Consider the following 19,064-nt stretch of genomic DNA (forward strand, 5'->3'; position numbering starts at 1 on the left):
GCATAAGACATGGTGATTCTTTTACCTATGGTCATGCCCTTTTCTGCAAATAAATCTTTCTATTGACATAATAAAAGTTGGTAAAAAAAAATATATCTTGTACTTGAATCCTTAATGCTCGAAAATACATATATATATATATATATATATATATATAGAGAGAGAGAGAGAGAGAGAGAGAGAGAGAGAGAGAGAGAGAGAGAAAGAGATAAACAAACTACTGATACAAAATCTTTTTTATTTCCACTAGACCTAAAAGGTCACATGGGTCATTAAATAATGTTACACAAAGCAAAATTTGCCAAGCAACAGTTCTGAATTGGCAACGTTCCAGATGTATTAATTAAAGATGAGAATAAAATGGTAACAACATGACAAAGGTAGGACTCATATTCATGATTGTATGGGCCGAGCAATTTTTTTATTGCTGGTTTACCGTAATTAGAGTAAATTATACAAATGAAAAGTATTTTTATCTTATTTCATTATATATGATCAAACCTATATTAATCAGTATAGAGGAAACCCAGATATCAGCTTCTGTGTAGAGAAAAGGATACAAGTCGCTGCATTTTCTGGACCTGCTTGTGTTTGAAACATGTGCTGTCAAGTCCGGGCCAATGAGTCAGGTGCTAATGTCAAGTAGGACTATTCCAAACTCAAGACTGTTAAAGAACTGAAATTCCATCAATAAAACAATGTCCCTATTTTTTCACTTACAACTAGGAGAAGCTCTCAAAAAATTATTTTTCCTAAAAACATAACTTACATTTTTAACCATTCCTGGCCAGCCAAATCCAGATATACTCTATTTTATGTTCACCCATTTCCAGGCTGGTTCCCATTTTTCCATACAATTAGTGCTGTGTGTCTTCTAAGTTTTATCACTGCAGCAATGATAAACCATACAGGACACATGGTACTAATTGTATGGAAAAATGGCTGAAACAACGAATACGACATATTGGGGGGGGGGGGCAACTGCTGCCGAGTGACAGCACTATAGAGCTATGAATTCTGCTATAATACTTCCAGAAATGGATGACTTTATTTTGCAGTCAGCAGATTTTCTGTCATCTTTGCAAGAATTTTTGCCTACAATGGCATTACCACCTTTGCACTCTGCTCCATCACTACCTTTGGTGGAGGATTTCAAAAGTAGTAAAAAGAGAGAACTGGAGAGATTTTTACAGTAACAGAAATAAGCAGAACAAGTATTTTCTTATTCAACAACAACAACGATAAGAACGTGAGAAAAGAAGAAAATGAGAAGATGAAAGGATGAGGAAAACATTAAAGTGTGAAGGATGGTAGGAAGGCAGTGAATACAAAATGCTGTGTGTGCTTTAGGTCATTTTGGCAAAGGCATAGTATCTGAGACAAATGTATCAGACTTAACTCAAAATGTCTTGATTTCTAGCATTTCTTGACTGAAATGGGTTCTTTTTTCATTCTTGAAGACCTCTCCTCCTCTCACTCCCGTTTATTCTCTTTATTCTTTGGACACTCTGATGACCAATGTCTGTCTTTCCTTTGTTTTGATGTTGTGGACATTCTAGAGACCAATGTCCTTTCTCCTGACAGATATAGCAGGTACCTTAACTTGTATCTCGAGAGGAGCAGTCTATAGTCTCATCTGAAGTATACTTTCAAATGACTCTGTCCAGGAGGACATTCTTTTTCTACTCTTCCATCTTCACAGTTTAAAAACTGAATATTTACTCTTGGTTTAAGGCACTCTCTCTCTCTCTCTCTCTCTCTCTATATATATATATATATATATCGCAAGTGTGTTATGTATAATATTGTCTGTAATAAAGCAGTATCAACTTAGATATCTAGGAGCATTTTCTTTATATAAAAACAACTCAGTGGGAATTTTTAGGGAAATCCCTGAAACATTTAATTGTTGTTTTATCAACTGTATGTCAGGTTTTACATTTAGGTAGATCACTGGATGGGCAGAAGGACAGAAAAGACAACTATATGCATGGAATGACAAATATTTAGAAAGATACATGTACCGGGTACATTGTTTATAATGGCTAAGAGCTCAAAGAATGTTCTGCTTCCATCTTTTCAATGCATTCTTGTCCTAATATAAATATTGTAACTGATGTGCACTTTAACTAGGTAATTATGTTGCAGGTTTTCTCATAATGTAAAAGTAATTAATACATGTTTTAACAAGATATGTTGCAGATTCTTTCTCTTAATGTAAATAGTCTAATATATTCACATTTTAACAATTTGTGGCAGATTCTTTGCTATGCTTACAAATCAATGAAAATTTGCTCTTTCAGAATTTAATAGCTCTGTTTTAATGATCACTTTAGGTCCTGTTGTATTTCATCAGGATTATGTTTTACTTTGAAAACTTGATAGGTCATAAATTTATATTTCTTTGCACTGTTACTAAACTATCTCAACAAACCCCTACCAATGCACTACACCATATGTATACCTTTCCATGAATATGGTATTATACCATGACGGGAAAGTGCTACTCAAGCATATGTAGACAAAATTTAATTACTGAGTGTGGATCTACACAGGCATAATTGTCAGGCAGATAGTACACAAGAATAAACACCTGCTCCATATCTAAATAGCCCTCTACCTTATGTATTAATAGGTTTGGCATCATCGACTCTGATATTACTGACCACTGGATCTCAATGACATGAACCTTTGGCTAAGTTATGAGGTCTTAACTAAATTAACTGTGCAGAAAACATTATTTTCTTATTAGATTTACCGTGATCATGACCTCAGCCCAAAAGAACCCAGAATCAATAGCCTGTATTACCATGCGTTTAAGTCATCCACAACATTTGTGAGTGAACTTATTGTAGAATAAAAGTCATTCTTCAAAATACATATTTCTTTGCAACACAATGACTGTAACCTTTAAGCTTTTGACCCCATCATAAACAGACCCCTTCCATACCTAGTGTATAAGTCCTCCATGCACCTTGGTTATGGTATGTGGTCTGGAATGAAATTATACAAAAACCATTTTTCTTCCTTTAATCAGTGACCTTAACCTTTATCCCCCAAAATAATAGTCTTCTTCGTTGCTTCTAGTGTATGCTATCCCCAAAGATAAGTCCAGACTTGTGATGTACAACTTGATTATTTTGCATACTATGGCCACTGACCCTCAAATCAATGTTTCTATCTTACCCCAAAATGCAGACTGTCCACAACATTTGATCCAGCTCTGTGATATTACTAATGTCATTATGCAGAAACATTTTTCTTTCTTCAATTAGAGACAGTGACCTCTGACCTTTCGATCACCTATCAAAAAGCTTCGTCCTTTTTCAAGATGCAAGCTATTCGTAATGTTTGAACAAGGAATTGTGAGGTAGAATATTATTAAGCAGAAATGGATTTTCTTCCTTCAAAGTGACTTTGACATTTGACCCTGAGATCAATAGGTTTCTTTCTTGCTACAAGTACAAGCAGTCTATAAATTCTGTTGAATATAAGTCCTTTACTAAAGTTATCAAACAGAAAATGAAAAGTTTAAAGACAGACAGGTGTGGCCTTTGGAAAGGCACTTAGCTCCCAATTTCCTCTGCAGTGATATAACCGTTAATGTGTGGAAGTGCCAACCAAACAACCATTTGCTGTTCAAAAGAAATTCCAACTCTCAAATTGAGGTAACACTCTGTTGTTATTGTTGTTGTTGTGATTTGGAGTTTTTAATGTAGCTTTAACAATTTTTCAGTCATATCGCTACGATGTCTGCAATGTGGCAGTTTATAGTGATGTCTAACACTGGGGCATCATGCCGCAGACATGTAGCATGATGTCCCACTCAGTCAAATTATCCTGACACCGGGCCGACCAGTCCTAACACTAACCTCTTAATGCTGAGCGCCAAGCGAAGCAGCTGTTAGTACCGTTTTTGTAAGTTTTTGGTATGACTCGGCCAGGGATCGAACCCACGACCTCATGCATCCAAGGCGAACGCTCTAACCACTAGGCCACCGGAGCAGTCAGGCAACACTCTAAATATTTCCAAGATATAAAATAAGACTAATTATCATTCTTTCTTTTTATGTTACGTACCTAACAATAATCACTAATTACTGTGAATTTAGGTGACATAAGAAATTACCTACTTATATTAGGCTTTATATTTCTTCCTCTTTCTTTATTTTTTTTAAATGAATGACAATTTAATTCATTAATTCTGTATTTACTAATTAAGTAACCTTGTAGAAATGATGTATAACCATTATGTAGCAATTCATGCAACTTTCTATTCTGTCCTTTCAAAAATGTGTTAGTTCACTGTACTACTAATATTACAACAGAGATTTCACATTTGATTTTCAGATTTTAAATGAAGCAATAAACTATACAAATGTCTACAGATTATTAATGACAACTCTCTTAAACTGTCACCTTACTAACTGCAAAAAAAAAACAATCTTTCTATCAGGTTCAGATTCAATGTACTGTTTTACAACATTAGTTATTCTTGGACAATAGAAAAATAATCAGCATGCAATTTAGAATAAAGAAAACTGACCATACCCAGTAAATGTCTGTCTCACATTTGCTCAGCCCCAGTCAGTAAGTCATGTATAAACTAAGGTATTATTACAAGCCATGGTGGGGCCCCGAGTGGTCTAAAGCGCTCACCGTTCCGGATCACTGCCATCTCACCTCTGTCTGCGTGGGTTCGAGTCCAAGATTCGGCTAGCGTGGGTACGTGGGAAAGCCTGCCAGTAGCTTCTGGTGGGTCGGTGGTTCTTCCCTGGGTTTTCCAGGGTTCTTCCTCCACCAGTTATACTGGCCGCCATGTATAGCCTATCTTGTGCTGAAAAATGGCTTTAAACCCTAGAACAACAACAACAACAAGCCATGGTTTGATGTCTAAACATTGCTGCAGGCTTGAGTTAATTTCTTATGCAAGGCTATTGTGACCAGAGAGAAGAACAGCATCTTGAATCGGCACAGGTGTTAGATCGAGCAACTTCCCACCTATGTGTTACAGCTTAGTCCCAAGATCAGAGGAACCTGTGAGGGAACGGGGCATGTTCTAAATCTGTCCCAACATGGACAGACAGCAAGAAGGATATTGTTCGCTAAGTTTGATTGGATCGGGTCAAAGCGACACTCAATGGAAATTGTGATAACAATTTTGATCCGAATTATAACTTTTAACTAGCAAACGAAAATTTAGTCTCACCTAGGAAGATTGCTGAGCAATATAGGGTTACTCAGAGGAAGCCACTTGTAATTTGGTAGTAAAACTTATTCTAAGGAAAGACAAAGCTACGTAATGATCAGTAAGTTATTTGCTTGAGTTTTGCAGAATATAACAGAACTGTAATTTTAATTATGTGTAGTATGTATACTTAATTACTAGGATCCTAAGTATGTATAATTACCTTTGTAGTGTTTAATTTACATGCATAATTGAGAAATGAGTATTATGTAGAGATTTATGTAGATTGTTAGCTTGTGGTCAGAATTAATTTTGTAATTCACCATTAGGTTACTTCATAGTAAACTAGTGCATTTATCCATGTGATATTTTAGAATTTACACATGCTTGAATTGTGAATTTGGAAAATGATTGAAGTGTGTAAGATTAGTTAATATGGATGTATGGATATATCCGAGCATGGACATTTGAATATTTGTGTATTTTATACGAGTTGTAATGTAAAGAAATGCATCTGATTGCTGTGATATTGTTTAGTATGAGATTAGGAATATGTACTGATGTGATGCAATTTATTGATGCATATATGAGAAGTAACTGATACTGTACTTTTTATTATGTCGTTGTTTTACCATTAAAGAACGTATGAGTACTTTGATGTGAATGAATGCATTATCTGATGATAGGCTGGGTGTAGTGTGAGTCAAGAGTCCTAAGGAAAATATTGTACCATCCTTGTGTTTTCACAGGAAGCTTTTTGGGGGACAGAACTTCTGGTTTAGTCAAGTCCTGACTCTCTAAGGAGGAGATGGAAATGAGACTAGTAGAGCAGTTGGAATCGACATGTCTAGCAGGGGGAGAAAGTCAAGAAGGTGGAGGAAAAGGAGTAGAGGAGGAGGAAGTGGAGAAGGAGGAGGCGTATTGAAAAGTCGAGGAGAAGGAATTTGGAGAAAGTCGGGAGGCAGAGGAGAAGAAATTAGAGGAATAGGAGAGAAGAATACACAGATGATTAGAATACAAGGACAGGTGGAAAGCTATCTCGCACAACAAATCAAATGATGCAATAGCCTATCACAGGGTCGAGCAGAAGGAGAGGACTCAGGAAATTTGAAGCACTTGACACCTGAATTGTTATTAAATTGTTTTTTTATTGAATTTAACGTTTTTTGTATATTCAATCATTTAACCATCAGCATTGCTGACTGGGGGCTCGGAGATTTAAATCTATGTTTCACTAATTTAACTTCCAACAAAAATCAAGCCTGGGTGGGACTTCCATAATAATCTATATAGAATATTAGGAGCACCCCACTCCAACCATAACACACCTACCACAGTGGCAGCATAACAATCCCCATCACATCACAGGCTGCAAAGACAACATATGTTGGAAAGATAATCCATTAAGTTGCAATTACTCAACTACATGTCAGAAACATTGTCCTGTGTGTGTGAATTCTTCCAAAAGCAGCTGTTCTAATAAACAATAAACAAATGACCTTCTTCATGCATCAATGTGTGGTTTTAAATTAGCAATGGCCTGCTAAAAATTAAACTGCCTAATATTTGGGCAAATGTATACTGCCATTTATGCTGAAAGTGACTGTTTTAGTTCATGAGAAACAAACAGTAGTTTGCAGCTAAAATAAAAGTAAGCTGCTGTGGAAAAAATCCAAGCACTACGTCAAGAACGGTATGGCATGAGAAATAAATGACCTAGCATGGGACAAGAACAGCATGGCAGTAGCACTGGATAATGAATGACCTGGGGGAGAAATTACTTAAAGCTTCTATTTTAGATAAATATACTGAATACGTGAAATATTAGGTATACAAAGCAGTAATCTAGAAACTGGGTGAGGTTGAGTAAAACAGCTTTTTTCTTTCATCGATGAAAGAAGGACCAGTTGTTACTGTCAGGTATCCCATGAGTATACCAGTGATCTCATTATCAGTAAGTTAATGGCATTCCAAGTTCTTAAATGCCATACGTAATACTTCACAGTATAATAAGCTAAACATAAATGTTAGCCAGAATAACTAGACCATGAAACACAGGTCACAGTGACCTTATATTCACTGATAAGTGCAATACAACACGACATATCTGAACACTCTATAAGCAAAAGTGTCCGAGAAAATTTCCTCAACATAAACCCTCACCAGTTTTCGCATCAGAAGAACAGACATCATCAATCCATAAGCAAGAATTGCAATGTAAACCGGTCAATAAGTTGAACTTGTTAACATCAGACTCTAAAAAGACTTAATTCGTAATAACAGCTGTTTCTTTGTTCCTGGATGTTTTTTTCTTCATATCTGTTTATTGTACATGTCAGTGTACTGTGAATATCTGCCAAGAATTATATTTAAATAGTAGTAGTAGTAGTAGTAGTACTAGTTTCATATTTTTGAAGGCCCTTCATTCCTATAATTTTCACATGCTAAAGACATATTTTACATTTTAACATTTGAAAATGCATAAATTATCCATCATGTCATGTGATGCTGGAATATATATTAATTCAAAAGTTATGTCTGCAGCAAAGAAAAACAAGAAGGTTATGAGTCAGAGGAATAAACGGAAACTGTACTAACTTTCAGGAATGGAAATTATTCCTCGAAGATATCTGACTCATCAAAATTTGCTTCTCTATGAAGTTATGTCACCTGTATTACACTGGTGACAATGTTGTAACACTCAAATGGACATGCTTTGTGGTAAGACAGAGTAAAGTATTTTTACAAATATAAATAATGTCATTTACTGCAACAGACTGGGTCATACCAAACCAACCATTCTTTCAAACTCCTGCAGTTTTGTGCCTAGCCTAGCTAATGATAAATATGACTGAAATGACCTTGCACAAGACAATGGGTGTGTGAAAGGTGATTCTAAACTCCTAAGTTTCAAGACAGGAGCAAGATCAGTAAATAATTAACAGAAAAATATTTTATCCTGTAGGGGCCCCAAGTGGACAAGTGGTCTAAAGTGTTCACCATTATGGATCACTGCCATCTCACCCCTGTCTGCATGGGTTCGAGTCTCAGGTTTGGCCAATGTGGGTATGTGAGAAAGCTTGCCAGTAGCTTTTCATGGGTCAGTGGTTCTTTCTGGAGTTTTGTTGGCTTATTCTTCCACCATTTATCCTGGCTGCCATGCATGGCCTATCTTGTGCTGAAAAATGGCATTAAACCTACAACAATAGCAATAACAACAATATTATCCTGTAATAAAACAATGAAATTGATATATCCTTATTCAAGGTTTTGTCACTCATTCACATGATCTTTAATTCATCATGATGAAATACACCCAGTATTTTTAATATACAAAAACAAAATATTTTCTCTGTATTTTCTCAAGTTTACTGTACACACACACATAAAGAATATATCTTTTCCTTTTTATGTACATCACAGCCGAAGTATAATACATGTCTGACTGCATATAAGTTATATTTTAAGTCCTTCATTGAGAAATCTTCATCCAGAATGTTGACTCCAGGCAAAATCATCACATTATTTTTTGTACAATAAAAGGAAAAACTGTCCATAAATTTCTCATTTGGCTGTTTTCTGTTGATTGTTAAAAGCTGTTGTTTACAGCTACAAGACAGTTACACTAGGAAAAAAGAGACCTCAACTGAGCTGCCTCAGCCTCCATATCTTCGGATGTTCTCACTTGCTGCCTCTTTCCATCCATACTTATTTCTAATTCTCTTTCATGCTGTTCCAGCTGAAAAAAATTTGTTTACAACAAACACATACATTAATTAAAGATACAGTTTTGTGCAAACTGAAACCTATTTTCTAAAACAGAAATTATTAAATCTTTCATGAGATTTAAAATAATGTGAAAAGTTTTCCTAGTTGGATATTGTTTAACTGAACAATGAAACCAATAGAAAATGACAAATATTTTCATTATTTAAATATTACATTTTGTTAAAAAGAGATTCTGTTCTGTAAAAGGTTGATAAAATGAGACATTCCTTATTGAAATACAAGTCTTTTAGTTTCCTGAAATTTCATCCATTTGTAAGTATTAAAATCTTTAATAGTAAAAATCTGCACAGTACGTGTAATAGTGAGACAACCAAGTATGTCATAGTATATTTAATTTTACTAGTTTTTAACCCTGTCCTTTAAAGAGACAGGCAGCAACCATGTACAACCCAATCCATCTATGCTGACATTTTTTTCTTTTACTACTTAACCCTTCCACCAGTCATTAAGCGATGAAAACCCCTTTAGTAACATAAAACTTTAATGCCTGGATAAGATTTGAATAGTCAGTAATTAATTTTTTGCATGGCAAGGTATCCATTGGGCAGGTTCCTAATTATGCAAGGTGCATCCTGACCAAGTTATACAGGAAGATAGCATGCCAAGCAATTGAAGTAACTATTACACTATGGTATTAACATCAGGGAGATTAATGCAAGCAGAATAAGCCACTGTAATACTTTTCCCTGAGGTGGAATTTGGAATAATTTCAGTCGTACCCTGATAAAGTTTCATAGAAATAATGAAGCTAGAGGTTTTGGCCTTTGGAGTTAACCTAGTTGTCGATGACACCATCAACATAAGAAGTACAATGTGATCTCTTCTGTACCTTAATCATGTGAGCTGAAAATGTCTCCTACTTATCCAAAAAGATCAATTATTTTTCTCAGTTTCCAACTGGTTATATAGCTAAGTTTGCAAACAGACCAAACTCTTCTTATGCCATTTGTATAAATTCATTATTTTGAAGTTGTACTTAATACAGATGCATAAAAACAAGAAACATAAACATCTATTTAAAATAAAATAGTAGAGAATCAAATGTTTACCTCAGGATAAACCTCATCATTCTGTGAGAAATCCCCTTTTCGCCTTGGCAAAATATGGACATGTATATGCTTAAAAAAAGAATGAAATTAAGTAGGTAAATATTGTCTGGACAAGAGAGGGAAATCCAAAGGTACAAATTTTGCAAATAAACAATTATATGAAATGTGTATGCATCAATTATTAATTTAAATACCTGGATAAGTAGGGAGATTTGTAATTAGATATCACCTTGAATTTTTGCCAGATCAATCACTTAATGGGTATGTAAAACCATAAAGTGGGATTTTTTAGAGGTGGAGAAATTTTAAACACATGCTTTCATGATAGCCAGAACAAATGTCAAAATTTACCACATTAATTGTTATAGCCATTCTATATATGCAAATGCTAAAGCATAACTAGCCACAACTAAAATCCATTGTTTTTAACGAAAAATTGCCACATTTTCAGTCTTCAAAAAATACTCCATGTACAGTAATATTAGTGTCAGAAATGACTAAACCAATAAGCCCAATTCAGAATCTTTTGGCATGATAGCCTCTTGTATCCTAAATTACAAAGACAAAGACCCATCCATGATTTTTACTTTTAGGATCACAGAACAATGTTTTCAGTCCTAGTTTTATGCCAATGTAACACTATAAATGGGAAAGGGAAGTAACTCTTTTATGTCAAGTAAAACCTAAATAATTAATTGAGTTACTTTTCCTGGGCAAATTTTGCTCCCTGTCTGACAAAAATCCCAAATAATGGTATTTTACAAAATAAAGAAACATATTTCCAAAGATATTTATTCAAATAAGATGTTTTGCGATTTACAGTATTTCAGCTTAGGAATATCCTGAGGACCAGATTAGTCATGGAGGGGGGTTCAGCAACATGAAAATGTGCCAAACTTTTGTTGAAGATAGGGTAGGATTATTATCGAGAACAACCTTATCATGGAATACTTACTGCCCATTGTAATATATTACAGCTTAATATGAAACCTTGATAATATGGGGCCCCTGGTGACCTAGTGGTCGATGTGCTCACACTGACAGATCATTGACATTCCACCTCTGTCTGCACCAGTTTAAGACTCAGGCTTAGCCGGTGTGGGTATGTGAGAAAGCTTGCCAGTAGTATCCTGTGGGTCAGTGGTTCTTCCCTGGAAGTTTCTGGGGTTTTCCTCCACCAGATATACTGGCTACCATGTACAGCCTATCTTGTACTGAAAAATGACATTAAATCCACAACATCAACAACAACCTTAATAATATGATACCTTATAATGGAATAATTACAGCCCACTTTAATATAGTTTAGTTAATTTAATGTGAAAAATTCCATTTTTCAATGTAAGCATTAACCATGCATGTGACTCCAGAATTCTGGGTTGATATAGGTAATTCTCATGTTTACTATTAGACTCTCACCTGTACACTCTGTCCTGCTTCTGGGTTGATGTAGGTAATTCTCATGTCTACTATTAGACTCTCACCTGTACACTCTGTCCTGCTTCTGGGCTGATGTAGGTAATTCTCATGTCTACTATTAGACTCTCACCTGTACACTCTGTCCTGCTTCTGGGTTGATGTAGGTAATTCTCATGTCTACTATTAGACTCTCACCGTACACTCTGTCCTGCTTCTGGGTTGATGTAGGTAATTCTCATGTCTACTATCAGACTCTCACCTGTACACTCTGTCCTGCTTCTGGGTTGATGTAGGTAATTCCCATGTCTACTATTAGACTCTCACCTGTACACTCTGTCCTGCTTCTGGTCCATCCTGAACCCCAACAGTCAGCGATGTTGCACTGAAGTGTTGCTGGACAATGCCAGACACTTTTTTGACTGTACTGAATAAATCTGCTATCTCAGCTTCTGTCAAGTCAGCTAATCTTGGAACTATTCGCAATGGGGATATCAGAACATGTTAAATATGTTAAGGTAAATACTGACACAAAGACTTAACAAATACAATGAAGCCTTGCTATTCAGTTTATTTAAATACCTGAAAATAAAAATCAAGATTATTACAAACAATTTTTCTCCAACATTTTTAGAAAACAAATTTTTGTTAATGTGGGTAGGAACAAAATTGCTGGATTAATATTATTTCAATGTATCATTAACATTTGAAAATGAATAATGGTTATACACAGAAATTTTCTTCTCAATCAAATATTGTATTGTGTAAGACAACCATACTGTGTATATATATATATATATATATATATATATATATATATGACAGGATGGGATTAATGGCTGACTCAGCAAAAGGATATAATAATCAATGATAGAATGTGAATAATGGCTGACTCAGCAAAAAACTTGTTGAAGGGCAATACAGGACAACTATTGAAAGAACTAGAGTAGACAGAATAAAACTAACCTTTCACCAATGGAATTCTGACAGTTACTTCACTACATTTCTACCTCATCAAATTGTCAAGTAAATTTCAATCACAATGTTGACTGTCATGATTTGATAGTTTCTCTCTCAAACTTTGATTTTTTTTGGTGGGGGGGGGGGTCTCACCTTGAGAAATATGTTTAAATTTTTTCTTCTCCTTTCTTGCCTCTTTGTATTGACCCACTGACCTTATAGCATCTTGGAATAGTTATAAAGATATTCTTGGGTGTGTAGAACTGCAAATTTTACCATTCCAAATGTATCTACCATGTATATAATTAAATCTCAAAGAAAATAAATGATACACAAGATCACTTTCAATCAGAGATAAACGTAATAAAATATTGTTTATGCAGCTAAAATTCTGACATCTTTTAAAAGTCAAAGTTTAAAGGAGTTTATTTAGAAATAGACAACACTCCAGTAAGCTGAAAAGTAAATGTGGTCTCTTTCCAATCTCTTCGGGTGATAGTCGTGAATAAATTTCATTTAAATTTTTTCAGATTATTTAATCAATAAGCATACATGGCACACACCACCCTTCAAACAAATCAGCTGGTAGTACACAGCACTGTGAATTTAATTTTCCTAGGTATAGTTTTTTGGTTTTGCATGAGATTTTCAATGGCACTTAGATTTGTGGATTGGGGAAGTGGTCTTTTTATTTTCTATAGAATAACTGTTCATGGGGTCTTTAAATGCATGGTATATTGCAAACACAAAATTCAAGAAAATCAGAAAACCACAAACAGTAAGGACTTCATATTGTAAGATTATCAATCTGGCTTGGTCTAAGTATGATTTGAGTTGAGCATACTAACCTAACTAATGAGCCTAATTTTCTACCTATGGACAGGATTTAAACAAGTTTCCTTCTGGTTGTGAGTTCGCATGCTAACTACCAAGTCAGTCTTGATCCCTAAAGACAGGACTTGAAAAGGTACCCTTCTAATTGTGAGTCCAGCTTGCTAACTACTGAACCTAATTTACTTCCTATGGGCAGGACTTGAAAAGGTACCCTAATGATTTGAGTCCAGCATGCTAACCCCTGAGTCAGTCTTAATCCTTATTAGCAGAATTTCTTGCTGAGTCCAGCATGATATCTACTGAGCCACTACTGCAGTCTGTTGTTTTGTCATACATGGGTAATTTCAAACAAGGATATGTCCCGGCACAACTGGCTTGATGTTGACGAAGGCAAATGACAGGGAAGATCTGAAGAACACATGCTTACAACTAATTTGAATCTTACCAAACTGGTAGTACTCATGGCTGTCTATGAGACCTGAAACAAAAATTTTATACTAATGTACATCTACCATATAAATGCATTTCAACATACCACTTGTACTTGATAGTAAGTTGAATCCAACTGCTACCTGCATGGACCCATATCTGTCATTGCATAATGCTCCAGATGATCTGGTTCTGTGCAGTTTGTTAAGAGTAATCAGTAAAACAGACAACCCAGATCCTGACTTGTCAGAACATTATGCAACAGCAAATCATGATATATGTTATTTGCGCTTGTACTTAACTAATAAGTGAGTATAGATGGTACTCAAATTGAGAGATAAATGTACAAAACTGACTAATATACACAGACAGAGAAATAGACAAAGACAAAAACAGTAATCAATCAGGGTGAACAGATGTTCCTTAGATCCTATTGATACACATTACAATGCATACCCCATGATATTATATGATACATATAAGGACTATAATTTTAACGTGGGAATTACCATATAAACCTGTATCCTTTACTTTATACACTATCTTATAAGTTTGACTTGAACTGCAAACAGCATAGACCCTGATCTGTTGCCACATTACGGTCCACAATGTTTGTTTAATTGATTACTTATAACAAACTGCATATAACGAGATCTACCAGTGCATTATGCAGTTGGACTTGACCTATAAGGATGCATAAATGGTATATTACTGTATATTGTTATTAATAATTATTTAAATGTCACAATATATCACTTATGATGCAATCTAAAATAGTCTCAACAATACTGAGAAGATCCTCTCTGGAATGTTTCACATCATTGTGTATAATTGGTCGGTTGACTGTTTGCTTTTTAATGACAGTTTAAAATTTAATTCACTATCTCAATTTTAACATTTTACTGAATATCTCATGCCAAGGAAAATGGCAGTAAAGTGCCTTTCCAAAGCGCTCACTAAGGAAGCTGGCCCATAACATTTAGATTATGAGTCTGATGCTCCAAAACTGAGCCAGCAAAGTTCTCCTTGTTTTAGCTAGGTCCTTTAACATTATTTGTATTGCTGCTAAACAAATGTGTACTGTAAAAGCAGAAATTCAACAAGAGACCCAAGTGGGGCTGATAATGCTCACCTGGCTTATCTAACTTAACAGCTGACCATTTTACTAAGCAGGCTGAAGTAGTATTGGAAGAACACATCCTATGCAAAATATCTTCCAAACTTATATCAAGTTGATTTTATGTATTTTATCATCTCTTGATAAAAATTATTTCTAAAGATAAAGCCATAGTTATTGTAGGAAAGTCTCTTGCTCATAATGAAAGTCATCCAAGATGATAATTAACCAAACAGTTCAAAAATATGACTTCAGGAGTTGTAACAAGCTCAGCCAATCAGGTGCAAGATCACCCTATTAATATGTGTGCATCCTGCTTTCTAAACTGCCCAAGATCTTGATCATATAAGTACATAGTTAAATTTTTATCAAATCAGTTCAGAATTGTGGCTTCCAGAGTGGAATTAAGATCTGCAATCACATGCAAGATCACCTCACAGATATGCATGGTTGTCGTTCATTGTTGTCACTGGAATCACAAGGATAACAGTTACTGACTGACAATTATCCATAGATACCATTTTTAAGTGAAGTCCAACTGTAAATAACAATTGTTACTCTTGTAATTTTGACCTTGTAATCAGGGTCACAGTTACAGAAAATCTGATGTAAGCTATTGGTTAAAGATTTTCTCTTGCTTGTATTTCCTAAACCCATTTATGAATTTTCTTCATACTTGGGATGAAATATTATGACATTATAAAAATTCATTTTATTTTAGGTGTGCTTGCCCCTTTGACCTTGTGGTCGATGTAACAGCAATAGAAAATCTGTGTTATGGTTATGGTTCAAGTTTTTTATTTTCATTTGCTTACATTTCTTAAACCAATTAATGGATTTTATTCGCAAATGAGATGAATCAATATGAAGAAAAGGAAACTCATTCTGTGACACATACATATGCTCCTTAGATCAATAGTCAAAATCACAGTCACTGATAATGTATGTTATGCCTTTACATTTTTTCATTTACACATTTACTCAGGATGTGAATTCATTCATTCTGCAACATGCTCACTCAAACTACTGACCTTGGGGTAAATGACACATTTTACAGTAATGCTTTGATTGTGATGCCCTAGCCTGTATGTTCTGACATTCTCAGACTTTTCAAAGCCTCTTCAAAATTCAAGGATTTATCGAAGCTGTATGAACTGTGTCAAACTGCTTAAAGCTAGTTATTAGAGTAAATATTTGAAGATACTACAAGCATGATAAATGAGACAGAAAAGGGGAAAGTTTAATGAGAGATTTAAATTGGGAGTAATGTAAGCTTCACACATGTTTACCTCTAGATGAAAAATTAATGTGTCCATACAAATCATGACGTCTGTGCTCTGCAACTGGCATCTGGGTTCGAACTTTCCGTAAATAATCTAGATCCAGCTCTGCAACACACACATCAGTACCCTCACGACACTGTGCAACAACTGCTCCCCATGGGTCCACTATCTACAGTCAAAGAGCAATAAACAATCAAGAGACCCATGTAGGCCTGACATTGTTCATGTTCATCTGTCTCAGGGTCAAATGCCAAGGTTGTTGACCTACATATCTGGTTAGTACGGTGCTATCTAATATAACTGTTGGCAGATCAGAATCATTTGTGCAAACTTGCAAGGCCTTGTGCAAGGGTGCTTTCTGCTTCTGTTGATCAGTGTTCTAAAAAAAACTCATTTAAAGGATTTTATATTTTCAGCAACAGCAGCCAAATTTTACAGCAAATTGGCATTATTTATATAAATTTAAAATGCCTTTATGCAAATTTACTCAAATTCTTTTCAGTGTTTTTTCAAAAGTCATTTAAAGGTTTTCCTATTTTTAGTAAAGGCAATCATATTTGATGACAAACAGCATCATTTGTATAGAACTGAAACGCCTTTATGCCATCTTTTCTATCAAATTCAGTCAAATTGTGTTCAGCAACTTGGGAGAAATAGTTGTAGTTGTTGTAGGCTATACATGGTGGCCAGATTAAATGGCTGAGGAAAAAACCCAGGAAAGAACCACTGACCTATGAGAAGCTATTGGAAAGCTTTCTCACATACCCAGCAGTATTTGGGGACAAAAATACTTGCTTAAAAGGTTTCTTTTATATTTAGTAATGGCAGCCATATTTAATAATGGATCAGTATTCTTTATGAAAACTTAAAATCTCTTTATACCAGGGCATATTCTGTCAAATTTAGTCAAATTATGTTGAACAGTTTTGGAGAAGAAGTTATTTAAATGACTCTCAATATTAAGTAATGATGGCCATATTTGACTGCAGATTGGTGCCATCTATACAAACTTTTAAAGCCTACTGCATCAGCATGCTCTCAGTCAGATTTGGTTGAAGCAGCTCCACTAGTTCTTGAGAAAAAATTTAAAATTGCAAAATGCTGATGGATGACAAGTGACACAAGATAAACAATGCATGCCTTATACATAATCATAACAGAACTTACTTAACCTTATGGAAAGTGGATCTTAGAAACTTGAAACTGCTTTTATGCCGAATTTTTCTGTCCAATATGGTCTAATTATAATCAGCACATTGTGACGGAAAGTAGATTTCAAAAATTGTGGCCATATTTGTTTTCAGATTGGCATCTTGTGTACGAATTTAAAGCACAGCCAGGATGAGTTCTGTCAAATCTGATCCACATGTTGATTACTTTTTGAGATTAATAAATCATTTAAAGGCATTTCTATTTTTAGCAACAGCAGCCATAATTTAAAAATCAGCTCTGTATTACTGACACAAGGTTGAAAGCTCTTCATACGAAAAAGCTTTCTGTCAAATTTGGCCACATTCCACTAGCAGTTTTTAAGAATCAGTTGTTCAAAGGTTTTTCTTTTTTGTGAATGCAGAGATATCTGAAAGCATTCTGTGGCTGAATACTTTATGCAGAATTTTGTTTGATTCAACTGGGCAGTTTTTGAGAAGAAATTAGAGTATCTTTCCATTTCTAGTAATGGGGCTATTCGTGATGTTATCGTGACCTGAAGTTGTATCGCCACTTTTATTGATATTGTCATTATACTATCTCATGATATGTTACCCATCGCATACAAGTGCCAAGAACAACAGTTTGACACACAGGAAATTCCATTTTGTTTCTGCCATCAACAACTGTCTGTAAACTATCTGCAACATGTACTGACTGAAATGTACTACTGCTATGAGCATATTTATATCGTAATCCTCTGTATTAGCAGTCCCACCTGTAATGAACTGTAATGGATTTATATGGGTTGGGGGAAGGGCATCTAAAATCTATATTATATCAACTATCAATATTTTTGTATGATATTGTTGTCATACTATAATATATCCTAATATCATTAGAGTCTATATGAAATAGTATATTGGCATCATTTGTACAAGCCTGAAAGCCAGAAGGCATCATTGCATAAAATACAATGATGCTATCAAATTTGGTAAAATTCTATTGCACCATATTTGACAATAATTTAAAAATAATTTCTATTTTCAGTCAAGGCAGTCATATTTAATTATGAATCAGCATCATCTGTATAACTAAAAAGAGCCATTTAAACCAAATATTTTCAGTCAAAATTGATCAAATTCTGCCCATCTGTTTTTTGAGAAATCATCTGAAGGCTTTTTTACATTTTAGTACTGATCATCATAATGCATGCCATTATGCTCTCTGCCAAATTTGGCTGAAATGTTTCCAGTTGTTTCATAGATAAATTTTATAATAGTTAATATTGATGGATGATACACAAGACACACAACAATACATAAACTCACTTGACCTTATGGCAAGGTAGGCCCAAAAAAATAGCAATCAATGACCAATAGAGCTAAAACTCATTTACTTGCATCATTCATGGCATGAAACTAGACTGAGTTGGAAATAAGAATAGTCCTTTTAGGTATCAGAAAAGAGGGAACAATACTGATACTACTACAGGATACCTCATCACTGGACTAAAATACTCAATAAACCAGTGATAGAAATAAAGACCAATGAACTAGTATAGAGATGAATGGTCTATTAGTCCAATGATCCTTCTTTTTATTACATTGTATTCCAACCAAACAATAAGGTAGCATGTGGTATTACTTTCAATTTTTACAATTCTCTATGCCCATTATTATTACCACTTCAAATATAAATTACATCAATATAAGCATATGATGATAAACTTACAAGCTGATGCCCCAGAATTAGCCAAAGACTCTCTCCACAGACTTCCTATGATGATCATTGCTGTTCCACTGGTACCATAGCTGCTGATCCATAGTTTGAACAGATACTTGTGCACA

General features: G+C 34.8%; 1 protein-coding gene across 1 annotated transcript in view; it reads right to left on the bottom strand.

The window, feature by feature from the left end:
• Positions 1 to 6,316: 6,316 nt before the first annotated feature.
• Positions 6,317 to 19,064, bottom strand: part of LOC149799574 (nitrilase and fragile histidine triad fusion protein NitFhit-like) — a 28,570-nt gene continuing 15,822 nt past the window's right edge. Inside the window, exons 7-11 of the mRNA XM_089958912.1 lie at positions 16,072 to 16,234; positions 13,593 to 13,714; positions 11,770 to 11,943; positions 10,027 to 10,095; positions 6,317 to 8,927 (exon numbers count right to left, since the gene is read on the bottom strand). Coding sequence (XP_089815038.1) covers positions 8,814 to 8,927; positions 10,027 to 10,095; positions 11,770 to 11,943; positions 13,593 to 13,714; positions 16,072 to 16,234 — 642 coding nt within the window. The 3' untranslated portion in view covers positions 6,317 to 8,813. The remainder of the gene's footprint in view (positions 8,928 to 10,026; positions 10,096 to 11,769; positions 11,944 to 13,592; positions 13,715 to 16,071; positions 16,235 to 19,064) is intronic.

This window comes from Sinohyriopsis cumingii, chromosome 5 (assembly GCF_028554795.1).
Source record: "Sinohyriopsis cumingii isolate HCF-2022 chromosome 5, ASM2855479v2, whole genome shotgun sequence".
In the NCBI taxonomy this organism is placed as follows: Eukaryota; Metazoa; Mollusca; class Bivalvia; order Unionida; family Unionidae; genus Sinohyriopsis; species Sinohyriopsis cumingii.